Source organism: Symphodus melops (genome assembly GCF_947650265.1).
Source record: "Symphodus melops genome assembly, chromosome: 14".
Taxonomy (NCBI): domain Eukaryota; kingdom Metazoa; phylum Chordata; class Actinopteri; order Labriformes; family Labridae; genus Symphodus; species Symphodus melops.
In genome coordinates, this window is record NC_136704.1 from 4613234 (window position 1) to 4628459 (window position 15226).

The window sequence follows — 15226 nt, forward strand, 5'->3', positions numbered from 1 at the left end:
AAAAGAAAAAGGCTTGTGTGACACTCAGGGAGATTAAGGTCAAATCAAGGCACCCTGTTTTTTTCTGCTTGGTTGGCCAGACACACTCAGTCAAGTTGACAGGCAGAGGGGGGTACGCACAAGACCCGACAGGGGCTCCAATGTCCACAAGCGTGTCTGCAGTTCACGTGACGTCTCAGAGAAGGAGGAGATATACATCCACTTCTGTCTGAGCAGCCCTTTGTGATTGGATAACACCCACATTCTGAAAACAGCTCAGTCCTTTAAGGGACGGCAGCGAGCGAGCGAACACTTGGGCGTTGTCATCGGTCATGCTGGTGACTAAATGAAGACAGGATCCTCAGTGTTGTGAAGCATAACTGCCAGGAGATCGTCTGCTTTTAACCATGTAAGGCAATAATGATTGTAACACCTACAGCAGAAGCTACACTGCCTGCTGTATGTAAGATTTATGATTAACTGCAGAGAGATGTGAAGGCAGATGGAGGGACGGAGGAGGTGTAAAACTGATCAAAAAAATATACTGTGATTTCACTTTATGAGATCTCCAAAAAAAAACATGTTTAATTCAAAATGAATAGATTACATGCTAAATAAATATGTTATGTATTCTCATCATTATTTTAATCATTATTATTATTATTATTTTTTGTTGTCCACATGTAAGGAGACTAAAGTCCTCCAAGCAGACGGCCCAGGTTCGAATCCGACCTGTGGCTCCTTTGGTAAAATGCTAAATGGACTTGTATATTTCTTTTCTAATCTTAGAAAAGAAATATACAAAGCTCTTTTAAACCGCAGGTCACACATTCACACCCTGATGGTAAGAAGACCGTCACAAGTAACTAATCCCATTCATACACATTCATGCACCGCTGCCACTGAAGCAGCGGGAGCAATTCAGGGCTAAGTGCCTCGCATTCTGTGGAGGACATGGTCACTACGCAAAATCACATAAATAAGTATCAAACGTATGGCCTTTGTATCATGATACGCATCGTATTATGGGGTTGTGGGAAATATCAAGCTTCAGCGAGCGTGCATGCTTGGAAACAGCCTCAGTCCTATTAAAGCCTTAAGTCCACCTGTGATATAGAGGCTGGTGTTACTAGAAAGAAGCACCTGTGTGTCTTTACACTCATACATTTATTCTGATTCATGAGTGCATCCCCTTAGTCCCCTCGCCCATAAGCACAACTCCCCGTGTCCCTAAACGCAGCGATGGTGCACCATTTGTGACTGTCTCTCTGCACCCAGTCTCTCCCTCTAATGATGTGCTTCTGTAAGCAAACCCCCTCTCCTCTGCCAGAGGCGGATACTTCTCATGCTGATACAGCTTAGGGGCGCACAGGCTCCATCCACTTTGCAACGCAGCAAACACAGATTGGCTCTAAAACTTGAGACAGAAATTGAAGGTAGTGTAATTATTACCAGTTTTACCTGAAGACTGAAGGCTGCTCTCACACCAAACCTGTGAGTGTGTGTGTGTGTGTGTGTGTGTGTGTGTGTGTGTGTGTGTGTGTGTGTGTGTGTGTGTGTGTTTGCCTGTTTGGTTCGGTTTGATAGGTTGGTGTTGAAGCCATCAATCAAACTCTGATGTGCACATAACAAATGGACCTTGATTATTTAGTTGTGTTTGCAGAGCAGGAGTCAACCAACCACCTGGCATTGCTAAGTGACATTCATGTTGATGTATATAAGTTAAAACCAGCACCAAATTAAAACCTCACTAATACTAATACTCACATTTTAAAAAGACAAGTAACACATTAACAACCTACAGAAGAAACACAGCTGCAGTAAAGGATCCAGGTACATTTGGAGAAGCCAGAACTTCTGACCCAATAACTACTGTCATATTATATTATATAAGCTGTTAGTAGCCGTTTTGGGTTTTTTTTTTTTTAAATGAGGAAAAACACGAGAGAATTTTTGCTACTTACAGTCACTGAAGTTGGAGCTGGAGTCAATTTTCCAAACGATCTGTCCCTTGTGAGATCCATTGATGCCTCGATTCTTATAGTCCAGAAAGTTCTCAGACAATGGCTCATCTGGGAGAACAGATAAAGCTGATGAAGTCACATCGCCACTCCAACCCTGACACATTATTATAATACGGCAACTTTATAGTCCTTTTCCCTTATGAGTCAGTGGCTTACTGCAACTGATTATGCATGTTAAAGGTCTCATATTAAATTCCTTTTAACCAGTTTCAATAAGTCTCAGAGCTCCCTGAAACACGTCTGTGAAGGTTCTTGTTGTAAATCCACTCTGATCCTGTATTTTATGAAGTCTATAAACTCCTCTAATACAGCCCTGCTCCGAACAGGCTGTTTCTGTAGCTTTAAATATGTAAATGAGCTGTGTCTGACCACGCCCCCTCTCTGGAAGGGCTCGGGTGTACTCGGTGCTTTCTGGCTCCATGTCCTATTGTTTACGGTGAGAAGGCAGACTCAGAGGGCAGAACAAACACCTAGCTGTGGGAGTGTCACCCACCTGGGGGAGGGGCTTCTGCCCTTTGTGATGTCATAAAGGGGGAAACGGTATGTGACCTTTAAAAAAAAGCGTCATGTTTGTGCCATATCATACAATACAAATATGAATAACCTTTATTCATATGGGACCTTTCTTAACAAAATTAAAAGTGCTTCATAAAACACTGAGCTGCTGTCCAGGAGCTTGACAACGTGAACCTTTAGGAAGAGTTCAGGACCTGCTAAGACTCTTATTAAACTTCTGTGCATATAATAGTATTGTGGGTCAGATGAGTTTGTGTAACAGCTTAGGTGACAAGGTCTAGTTGTATTTATCTGTTATTCATATGCATTAATTGATCTGAGAAGCAGAAGTTAGCCTGGGTCAGCCTCTGTCTGACGGTGATGTGTGAAGATAGGTGACAGCACAAGCAGACAGCTGTCCGTTAAACAACAGGCTCAGGACCGGAGCTCAGCCTGTGTTTGGACCCGTCAAACAACCTGTGAATCCACCAGTATCACACAGACTGGAGACTCGATAGTGAATGGCACCAAAAAACTTTTAACACAAAGACAGCTTCAGGTAAGATGTAGAAGATACTCATGCTTAAAATGAAGACACTTCTTTTACATCTGTTAAATAACCATTTTACCCAGAGTATTTATTCATCAAATACCAGTCAAGTATTAAAAAAAAGCAGATAGTTGGGGTTTTATTACCCGAGATATCAAACTAATAAATCTGACAACATACTCCAATCAAAAGCAACAACCCAATCTTAAGCTATCAGCCTTAACGTGTTTTGGCTAGGTTCATCATAAATGCTTTGCTAATGGCGCTGATAGCCTAGCAGCTAACACGCACACCCCACCTTGTAATAATCACCAATGTCATATCTCACTTACCAACTTGATACATGCCGATCCAGTCTCCAGCATCCACTTCCTCCTTGATGTCCCAGGTGATCAGCAGGTCTTCAGACTGGCCGATGGTGTAGTGGGAGGAGCTGATGGTGAGAGTGGAGCGAGCATCAGGGGAGACCAGATCGGTGTCGCTTGTGGACCGTGACAGCCCCAACATGAAGTCCTCCTGGTTCAGGCCGTTGACAGCGAAGCTCTCTGGGCCGTAGCTGTGACGGTTGGCGTCTTTACAGCGTTGGCGGTTCTGGCTGCTGCGGGTGGGGGAAGCCATGGCCGCCAGGCCCAGGAACCGATTCTGGTACAAGTTCTAAAACAAAGTACACACAGTAAAGTTTTGAGCTAAAAGAAAGGCAACAGATTTTGTTCTGCACAAAAAATAAATAAAAAAATAAAAATAAAAAAGAGGTTTCAGTATCTTGCCTAAGAACTGGGGATCAAAAGCATGACCTTCTGGTTGAGAGATGACCGACTCGATTTGACAAAGAAATTCTGGGCTACTTTCGAGACATCTGAGATTTGAGCTAAAAGCCAGGCGCTCATGTTTCGTAACACAAGCCGCTCTTTGTGAAGTGCCAGTAGTGTGAATCTAAATGATTTAACTAAATATGTGCATCAAGCAGCTGAGGAGCTTGCAGCTAAATCAATACAACAAAACTTTTTTTTTCTCTGCAGGGATAGATCCTTCTTTTTTTCTTTCAATGTCTAAAACACAAAAAATATGCCTACACCATGTCTTGCTTTAATCATTCAAGTTTCCAGAGAGTTTAATTAAAGAGAGAGTTTTCTTTTTTGTCACTTGAGTTATTATTTAAGAAGATTTTTAAGAAGACTCTCCGTGAGATTCAGCAACTTGTTCTTAAACGACTGATTTGTTTGCAGGGTTCGCAATGCCCTAAAAAGGACATGGGTGCAGGGGCATCAGTGATTTAGGCAGAAATGGGAAAACAGGGGGTGCAAAAAAAAATACAGGGGGTGCAAATTTTTTTCAGTGTCACTAACGGCGGCACGGCGGTTATGTGCTCCCTAACACACTAGTTTTGAAGAAAACTGAATAAGTCTCTAAATGGTGCATTCTGTTCAATAAGATGCATTGTTACACATTTTAGTTTTCACATTTTAGTTTTCCCAAGCTTCATAATGTTGATTTACTGTACAGCCTCTACCCTGACACACCCCATCATCATTTGACTGTCACTCACTTGGTTCATGTTGTCTAAGCCCTTTGTTGGCCCACTGCTTCTATCTGCACTTTCTTTAAAAAACAAACAACAAACACATAAATTCATAATATTACATGTGTCATCCAGTAATAATAGATCCCTAGACCTTGATAAGTCAATCATCTGGAGCTAAACCCTGCAGTCCGTTGATTGGTTGAAAGAGTCGTCACTTCCTGTGTTACGTTGGTAAACAAAACTCCGCCGTGTTTAAACCATTGACTGTAACACACAGCTGATTGTTTACGTGTGTATTTCTCCTCGCTGCACACAGCCTTCTCTGAAACAAAGCTGGATTGAGTTCTTGTAATAAACAGTCACATGCCAATGACAAAGTGGATGAACTGCTGGATGTTTCCAGCGTTGGTTTTGTTTATGTAGCGTTTTTCTCTTTTGTTGGATTTATTAGTTAGCGGATAGCTGTTAGCGGTTAGCTGCTACCATCTGACGCTATTTACATAGCGGCTATCGTTATCCTGACATTCCGCCTACCAAATAGGGCACGGGTGGCACCGTACAGAAACCCGTGTAGTAAGCACGTCTATTAAATGTAGATTTTTGCACGGCCTAGGTCAAGCCGTGCAAAAATTTCAAGGCCGTGTTTTTTTAAAATAGGCCGTGCAAAAAGCGGCTTCGCGGCAGGCTACCTAAATCAGTGAGGGGCATGCAGGTGCAGGGGCGCAGAAACACATGCTGGTAGCCAAACATAAGGTTGGTGGAGAGTCCTAATGGAGGGCTAAAGATGGCGCAGGCGGAGCTGGCAGACTACTAACAGAGAAAAAAACTTCAGATCAGATGTGAAGTGGAGGTTCAACTGCGGGAGGTCATGAGGCAGACACGCTGTTTGATTCAGCAGTGTGAGTACTGTATCTTCCATTTAAAGGCAATCAGCAGTCATTTGGCCCGAGCCGGTCAGCACTCAAATATCCGTAAGAGTAAAATAAAGATGTTGCTGTGCTTCCAGCTCAGTCTAAAAGCTGAAACCCGCAGAGTCATATCTGATAGAAGAGGGAGATACTAAAGCCTGCTTTGGAGCACAGAAAGCATCTTGTCAACATGATGCTAATTGTTCACACAATAATCTCGATGATAATACTGACTGCACCAACATAAAAAGAGCATGCACCAATCAACACATATTTTTGGACCATTAGTCACGAAAGCAATCAAAGAGACAGAGGCTGAATATTAAGGCGCAGTGTTGATGAGAGGGAAGAAGACGTCTGCGGCTTCAAGCTCTACTTTCTAATTCACAGTTTTAAACACAGAGGCCAGGACCGGAGAGTGGATGCTAAAAGTTTGTAGGTCAGAGGCGAGCGCTGATGGATTTAGCCGTGGTTTTAGCCATCTCCTGCATTAACATACATTAACTCTGTTGAAGCCACACATTAGTTCTCTAAGATTTTGAATTCCTTGTGTTCAATCATTCAAATAATCCTGCCTCAGAAGTTGCTTCTACTCTTAATGTGAAAGATCTGAAGGGCACAGTGAGAGCAGTACGTGGAGCACTGTTTGTCGATCTTGGGTCTTAAGGGTTTGTAGTTTGATCTCTTTCTGTTGGCAGCCTGCTCTCAGTAGGAAATCAAAATTTATTGAACAGAATAAAAAATCTTTTTTTTTTACTGGGCGTTTCTTGTTTGTATTGTTCATTGTACAATGCATCTGCCTCGCTGCAAGATTTCATTTTAGCAAAAAAATATCACCAGCTGTTCACAGGGATTACTGCGTACATAAAAATGTGTTTGTGTGATTGTCTTTGCTTTTTATTTTGCTTCTCTGAAAAAAAATCTGTTCACATGTATATGCATATATATTTTTTATAAACAGTATATATAGCTGTTTGAGGGTATGTGGGTGTGTACACACATACTGTATGTTGTTTCTTGTGCACACAGATATACAATACAAACTGAAAACAACCATTTAATGTAAACTTTACATTTCATATATAAAAACATACATGTTGTATACTTAGAGTCATGTGACATGTTTGCATGATTAGAGAAGGAACAGGATTAAATACATTGACACTTCCTTTCACTCCTTTTCAGACATGTAAAGTGAAATGTTTGTTAAAGCTCCTTTTGTTTCCTTCACTGTTTGGACTGTTTTTACTTGTCTCTCTCTCTTTTTTATTTTCTGAAATAAACTGGTGTTCAGTGTTATAGTGTAGGTTGTGGGATTTAAATTAGCTGGAGACTTCCCCCTAACATCGACGGTCTGATCATCGCCTAACAATGACGTGTTTTTAGGACTCCTCAGCCTGGCACCACCGATGACTGACTGGATGCAGACTGGTCTTACTGGGAAAGTGACACTTTGACTTAAATCTGCCCGTAGAAGAATGAGCCCAAAATATGCAGAATTAGCTGATTTAATAATATAATAATAAATAATAAAAGGCTTGAAGGGACACTGAAAGGTGCTGATTTGTCAGAGATAAAGTAAACACTTTGTAAAACTCTTGTTTTAGATTGGGTTTGGATCAAATGTGGTTTTATATTTCTACTTTTCTCCGAAGATGCAAAAACAACTCGTGATTCACCTTGCAGTAGCTGTGTAGAAATACATCTGTTTGCATGTTTGCATTGAGGGTGTTTGTAAGAGCATGATGCTCTTCACAGACTGTGAGTGTTTTACTCTTTATTCTAGGGTGGAAACATTAGAAAGAATGAACCCCTGCAACATAATTCAATCTAATATAAAGTCATGTCAAACTGTAAGAACTCATGAAGTCAGCTCTTCTTGCTTGCTTAAATATGATCTCTCATTAAATGTCACAGACGAGATCCCAAAGTCTCACCAGCAGCAACGATCACTTTGTACAGCTTTTCATGTACGAGAAGGAAAATCTAAATAAATCTCTGTTTCTTCAGACCTCAGTTTGTAATCATATTTACTGCAGCTGTGAATGAAGCTGCACCTTTAAAACCGCTTCCCGGGGTCGCCGGTGGCGCAGCGGCAGTGCGCGCGACCCCACGTATTGAGGCTCAGTCCTCGCGCGCGGGCGGCCCGGGTTCGCGTCCGGCCTGTGGCCCATTTCCCGCATGTCTCTCCCCACTCTCTCTCCCCCTTTCCGACTCTATCCACTGTCCTCCCTCTACAATAAAGGCAAAAAGGCAAAAAACAATTCTTTAAAAAAAAAAGAAGAAAAAAACGCTTCCCCTCCTACAGACTGAGTGTGTGTGTGTGGCTCAGTGTCTGTGCAGCACAAGTGCTGTAATCTTTTTTTTTTTTTTTTTTTGCGTGGTATACTGTAGCATCATCACCAGCGAGTCCGAATATCAGCGAGAGTTTTCCATGCTGTGATCGCGGATCAGATCAGAGGATGCTCCAGTTAGAAAGGAGCTTCAGGGCACCGCTCAGCCAGCGCTGATGGATTGGTCTAAATGCTGAAGCCTTTTGTGCATGAAGACAATATACAGTATCTCCAACGCAGAACAACTTTCACGAGCTTGTTTTTGTCACCGAGTGATGTGAATATTAGTGAGAAAACTTCAGATTCCGCCTGCTATACGTGCTCATCTACAAACAGAAACTGAATAAACACACAGATATCATGGACAGGAATATGTTTGAGTGGGGACATGTGGTATATTCCTGCAGACACACACAGTGTTGGGTTGTGCTAGGCAGGCAAATGCAGATGATAGTGGGTGATTGTGATGGTGGACAAGGGGGGGCACTGACCTTGATACTACAGAGCTGCATCAGCATAATGATCAGTCAACCCAAAGCAGACCAAAACCTGAGAAGTGGGAGGAGAAGGGTGGCGCGTTACAAACCATAGAAACAAAAAGGCAGAATGTAGTGAGAGTTTAAAGTATGGCACTTGTATGCAATTATGTCCAGGGGGGGGGGCATCTTCAAACTTTCATACTTCATCTTTGTCAGATAAAGATATGAAGGAATTGAGAGGAAGGAGGAGAAACACAGAGCGACAGACAAAGACACACGGTGACCTCCACGCTGGGTCACGGAGGAGCAGAGATAAGGAGCGGAGCGTCAGATGATGTTTACATTCAAACATGTTCATCAACACAGAAAACACACACACACACGACATCGCAACGGCTCTCATGTGCATCGACTGATGGTCACATGGTTTGCATTGCTGCAGTGCAGGAGGCATGCCTGCAAAGAAAGAACATGTTAGCAGGAAGACAGTGTGATGTCCGAACCTTTAACGGGTTCAGGAGGAGAAGATCAAATCGGACTCTTAAAGGGATGCACGTGTGATAAATCCACTTTGACCAGGTTTCTGAAAATGCATTTACTTGAAAAGATGTACGTCCTCTTTAAGTGATGCTGGATGTTATGAAACCTTGAATGCCTTCGATACGTAAATGAGATGCTTTGTTACTATCCTGTGAGTCGAGATTTGCACATCATAAGAACAGCACGTATCACACACACTCTTTTGAGCTCTGATTTGCACCTCTATCATCGACTGTCATTATTTCAGTCCACCTTAAAGTGACCTTACTCTGAACATCAGAATCCATACACTTTTACATGAGTCAACATGTTTCATCATTCTGCCTTGACCTTGTATATTAAAGTTATATAATGTATAAAACAAACTGCCTTTGACCGGCTGAATCATTTGTGTCTGTGATCCCATTCAAGCCCCGAGATCACCACTCCTGCCCCTGAGCCAGAATCCACACTCGTATCCCTTCAGACGAGGGGGCCATTTCTCCACAAGAAGTCACACTTACAAATCTCCTCCTTTCTCTTCATCCTTTTTTCCTTTGCTTGCAAATGTCTCCATCATAGAAACATGGATTCAGCGGCCGCTGTGGTTTAATTCTGCAGAGTTAAAATGCTGCAGAGAACGTTATCGGTGCAAATGCATGCAGGTCAGAAATGGTCTGACGTTAATGTGACAAGTGCCCACTGCAATATCATGCTAGTAGCAGCCAAACAACAACATTTGATCCAAGCAATAACTCATCGTCAGCACTAAGGCGTCGGGGGCTGAAAAGTCATGTTTTTTTTCTAAGTACACATATGTATTGATGCATCTACATCAGAGCTGAGTCAAATCCTTCCTTCCCGTCTATAGAGCTCTGAATGGAACGGCGGCTCATTATCTCTCTGACCCACTGGCTAAGTCAAAGTCAAATCTAAATCATGTGCATTCATATATCAGGCAGCTGACCCTTGGTGTGTTGAATCTTAAAGATAAACAAATAAATGATACACTAGTACAATAAAGTCGCTCAATCCTGACTTACAGGCCTCGGTACATGTGTGGTGGTGAGAGACCCTCTCCTCTGACCACACTGTAATGTTTTGTGGTCGGGGAGCTGGTGTGTTTCCCTCAGCCGATGACAGCACACAGGTGAGTTTAAGACCGGATACAATTCAGCTACTGGACGGGATTAAAAACATAGAGTATGATGAAGTTGGAACGCAGTGAGGCGAAGGCACCCGGAAAAAGCTCTTCCTAACGCGATGGTTCCCCTGTGTTGGTTTTAAACCTGCAGACGCAGAGTTGGCCTGCTTTCTATTGGACGGGAAGGTGCCAAACATCGGTGGTTAGCTCGAGCTAGCGTGGGGTCGCTTTCAGTGTACTAGCAGTAAAGCTCCACACTGAGTCCTTTAGTGAGTCTCTCATGCTTCAGGCTGTTAGTTAAAAAAAACCAAATGGATTAGAAAACCGTGCTGCTGGGGAGAGCGAATGTTTTCTAAGTATTAACGATGGTAAAAATCTTAAATATAAGTTTGACTTTCGTTCCACCTGGTGAATTTTCTGCCAGTGAACTAAATCATATTTTTGCCCGAGTGCTCAAGGAGAGTCTGACACCTGAGATCTGAGAGTGAGCTGCTGGTGTCTCAGGAATATTGTTAAAGAACATTACTAGTCAGAACATGAAAGGAAATTCAGTTCGTTGTTGTTTCTTCTATTTTTTCTGTCGCATGGTGGTTTAACATATTTCACTCTGAATCCAGGGACCTTAAAGCAGACGCCCGTGGTTCGCTATAACAAAGGGAGCTGGGAGATTCCCATGTAGACATGGCCTCGAGCTGGATGTGACACACGTGTGCAAACATGTAAAAGCACAGGCACACAATAACTGGACGTACTCAGGTTCCACAGCCACGCACAAATCCCTACAGAGCTCATTAGTCTCATCTTACCGTGCTAATATCCAGCTAGCTTCATTTACATACTGTACATGGGTAAAACCTCCAGGGAAATCTCCCCACTTGTCCCCCCAACTTGTTCTGTCACTCGCGTGACTAGCCGCTATTATTGCGATCAAGACAACATGAATATTTATTCAGCACACATGTAGAGCGGGTGGGATGTGACGGGGGGGGGGACTTGAACGCCTCGGCTGGAAATGAATTCATCTACGACCTCGACTCAGTAACGATCTCCCTGACCAGCCTTCAGTCATCCTGCTAGCTTCATCTGCGGCTCAGAATGGGGAACCATAGCTAAGATCATCACGAGTACTTGTACAGTGTGCAATTTATGTTGCTGCTGTGAAAATACTGCCTATTGTCAGGCCAGGGCTCCAGTGAGTACTAAAATAATGAGATCCGTCCGGTCTCGGCTGCAGTATGACTTGGCCTCAGTTTGTGTGGTCTTGACTACAATGCTAGTTTTTAGTAATGTTGGTTTGAGTCTGATCTCTTGTCGATTTCCCCTCCAGATAATGGGTGGAGAAAGCTTGTTTGGAATCCTGGTTCATAGTCAGGCATAGTCTCGATGGTCTGGTAATGTGGGAGGGCTGGAAAAGATCCAGAGTTGACATGGCCATCCCGATAACATCAGTGGTGTCATATGAGGATTTTAAATCGGGATGATTACGTCAGGACTCTCTAAAGTTGGAACAAAACATCCTGAAGGGAAAAGTCCACACGAAGACAAAGCCTCTCAGTGTTTTTAAGCAATAGTAAAGATTTTAATCCACACGGCTAACATTAACTAGCATAACACTGTTGACAAATATTCAAGCTGACGGCTCAAACCCTACCTCAAGTTTTCCCTGAAGAAAGACCGCCCTTGTTTACTGCGCCTCCAAACCTTATACTTCACCTCAGACTTGTTCATCTTTCTGTTTCTCTCCACGCAAAGCTCGACAGAAAGCATCGACGCCATGTCAGTCTACATTTGTTTACATCCGCTTTATGAAAGATTGCGTGAGCTCAGTCATCTTCTGAGCTTGGTCTGCTGCCCCTCTGTCAATCCTGATAACCTTGAGGATGGATTCAGCAGTGGAGTGATGCACCATCGTTTGTAAAGGCTCGGTGTGCAGTCATGTCTGAGACAAAGGGTGAAGAAGATGTGTGACGTTGCTTCTGACTGATGCAACCCCGTCTTTTTTTTCAATCTTGAAGGATTTTATTACTCTGGTAATCTGAGCTGGGCCTCACGAGTTCTTCAAGGATAATCCTGCTGAACGTTTGGAGACTAGATTTCCCATCATCTCTTCAGGATGTTCACATGAGCCTTAATGTTGCATTGGGATGAGTGAGACGCACTGTGGGCTTCAACATGAACACCTTACATTTGTTACATTTTGATTGGAGGCTTAACGAATAGGCACCTGATCAGGCAGCAGTAGGACAAACTATACCGCGCCTGAGATTGCTGTCCTGACTTATGTGATTTCATGGCTCGTTCCAAATACTGATATTTTAACTTTGAAAACAATAAGATTTACCCGGCAATTTAACTCAGCATGTCTCGAAATCCATCATGACGACATGAGTGAAAGTGAACTGGCCAAAGAAGAAGACAGCAGGACAAAAGAAGCCTGCGGGATCGTGTCATTGTCAGACGGCAGTGAAAAAGATTCAAAAGATGGAGGAAGTTTTGCATCTTTTTTTGGATAAGACAGTTTAAGGGAGACGGGAAACATGGGGAAGAGAAAGCGGGATAGACTTGTATTAAAAGGTCACAGCCTGGAGTTGAACCTGCCAACCAAGCTTTTGTAAATCAGGCGCCTGCTCCAACAACTCAGCGCCTCAGTGCAGTCAATACAGTGAATTTATTTAGATGTAATATTAATATTGAAGATGCAGATCCACTTTTTTTCAGTTCCAATGTGATACGTAACTAACAGTGTTACTGTAGTTGTTGTTAAATAACAAAACGTATAATAATAATTATTATTATTATTTATTGTTATTAATTTTTTTATTATTATGTTTAAGACTACTCAGAGCTGGAGGAAACATTGTGCATTGTGCTGACTTCCTGTACCAACAGGAAGTAGCAACAACTGTCGGGTTTCTCAAATTCAATCTTTTAAACGGAACTTTTGATCACACATGAAGAGCTGCTCCGTCTCGTCTGAGCGTCGTGTTGTGGAATTTTTTCCATTACCAAAGAGTGAAAATAAAGAGTGAGAAGATCTATTCAAAAAGGAACCCCAAGATCGATCTGGTCTCAATGAACATTTATTCGAAGGCAAGGGAAGCGTTCGAAGACCCCTCTCTCACACGGTGAGGAGAGAAAGAGGCCCCGAGAAAAGGCAAACATGAAAACATATACATTTCCATCACACTACACAGATCACTCCCCATCACGCCATATAGAGCCACTGCCCACCTGACAGGGCACCATCTATCCCCTAGTGTGAGAAAAGAGACTACATGACTATTTACCATCTCCCAAGGTTGAGAAGGAGATGGAGTCCAGTGAGAAAGAGCCTGGGTGACTCTTCCCACATGTCCACATGTACAGAGTGTGAGAAACAGAATAAAGGGAACAAAATGATGGGAAACAAAACACCCAATATGCTGTGCATGTAGTATTCTAAGACATTTCAGATACATTTCATATGACAGATTCTGTGAGACCTTCGTACAACACATATAGTACACATGGAGTAAAATTTTCCATAACAGTCGTCATGGAGACGACTTCAGGACACTTCAGCTCAGGTCTTCAGAGTGAGACTGTACGAGTCCAAACGGTTTCAAGTGCCCAACCACCTCTTCTGATCTGTGACGATGATTGGCACCGTCAGTCCTAGAAATATCACAATCGGACCTGACACAAATTCAAGATCAGATCGGCCATCTCTCATTATTATTGTCTTCGATATGGATTTTATCCCAGAATTTCTGTACCGTGTTTTTGTATTGATCATGGGTCATGTATAACTTATCATGAGTTACCCTGTGACTCCACTACAGAGATGACAAATTAAATATTAGCACATCATCTGATGTTGAAACTGTGGAAATCCTTGAACACAGAGGCTCTACATTTCTCGATGGACCGTGTCTCTGATCTTGCGCGGTGTTATTTTTAGAGTGTATTGTTCCTTATTTCCCCAATGCAGTATCATTGACTCAGCATGCCTCCCCATTCAACTCTCTGCAGCCCTCCTCCTGGGAGGCTCAACTCACCGTTGTAATCCTCGGCTCTCGTACAACCTTTGTTCCTCAGCTGTGATGACAAAAAGGGGGTGGAGAAGAAAATAAAGCAAACCTCCTCAATGCTGCTGATTCCTGTTTATTACTTAGCGAGTAGAGGTCAAAATATGTGTTCCTCAGTCTAACGTAGGCCTTTTACAGATCTCTCTACAGGTCAGCTTAAAAAAAAGTGTGGAGGATTCCTTTGACTCTGCTGGTCTGAACGTGTCACACTAAACTAGGAAATGTGGCTATGCAGACAAGCTCTGCTTTCTCACTCAGCATGTAGACATTCACAATAAAAAATATGATGAGCCTTCACATCGTTCATACTGAATAGTGTGGGCCAGAGGTGAAAAATACTTCAATGCATTTGTTTGGAATAACTCCCCACTGTTCATGTTGCAGTGTCTCTTTTTTTCTGATATTGTTCAGCCCTATTTTGCAGCCATCTGCAGGTCAAGATAACGCGAGAGGAAGTCAGCAGTCCAGTCCAGAGGAAGGAGTTGAAAGCTGGGCCAATTTCAGTGTCGACTCCAGCGCAGCCGTCTGGCCATTAGTTGCAGGAAGAAGAAGAATCTGATTATATCTGATCTAATGTGAATGAAGGAGGTTTGCAATCACTGTGCCCAAGAAGCAAGGCGGTCCAGGGTTCGATCCAGCCGACTGCAGCTTCATTCCAAGCTACGGGGCCAAACATGAAATGTTCAAGAAGAAATGTTGAGAGAAAAGAAAAAGTGGAACGAGAGGGCAGAGGGCAAATGAACGCACTGTTTGGCCTTAAGCCACTGAAGACAGAGCAGCCTAGCCTCTGTTTGTTGAGATATACTCCCCTTCCTCAGGGACGGCTGCAAGCAAGGCAAAGTACAACAACATCAGTCATTGGAGATCCAAGAGCGAGAAGAGACTAAATTAAAGCCAAAACACACAGTCATCATCCTGCCATCTCTGCCTGTTCTCTCAACTGTTTGCTGACATTTCACATGAAAAAGCCATCTGTAAACAGTATAACACTAAATGGTGCACTTGTAAGCTATAACAGCCATGTAGACGGCACTAATGCCTTAAAAACAGGAAGGAGTTGTTGTCCCTAAACTGTGACTATTTGTCTTATGGTGTCATGAGGAAAACAGACATTATGCTTTGAGCTCTGGGGCTGCACTCACTGTAAAACTAAACGGTTTCAAACACAGTGACCAAGGCAAACATGTCGATACTTGGCCGGTGCTT

General features: G+C 42.9%; 1 protein-coding gene across 5 annotated transcripts in view; it reads right to left on the minus strand.

Annotated features, from left to right (window-relative positions):
* hecw1a (HECT, C2 and WW domain containing E3 ubiquitin protein ligase 1a) overlaps nucleotides 1–15226 on the minus strand; it is a 97955-nt gene that overhangs the window by 43949 nt on the left and 38780 nt on the right. For 3 of the 5 annotated variants that reach the window (XM_079361013.1, XM_079361012.1, XM_079361015.1), the window contains exons 2-4: nucleotides 8303–8360; nucleotides 3381–3702; nucleotides 1944–2051 (exon numbers count right to left, since the gene is read on the minus strand). In XM_079361013.1, the coding sequence (XP_079217139.1) occupies nucleotides 1944–2051; nucleotides 3381–3702; nucleotides 8303–8329 (457 nt within the window). In that variant the 5' untranslated portion in view covers nucleotides 8330–8360. The remainder of the gene's footprint in view (nucleotides 1–1943; nucleotides 2052–3380; nucleotides 3703–8302; nucleotides 8361–15226) is intronic. The other 2 variants (XM_079361014.1, XM_079361011.1) reach the window with 1 other exon arrangement.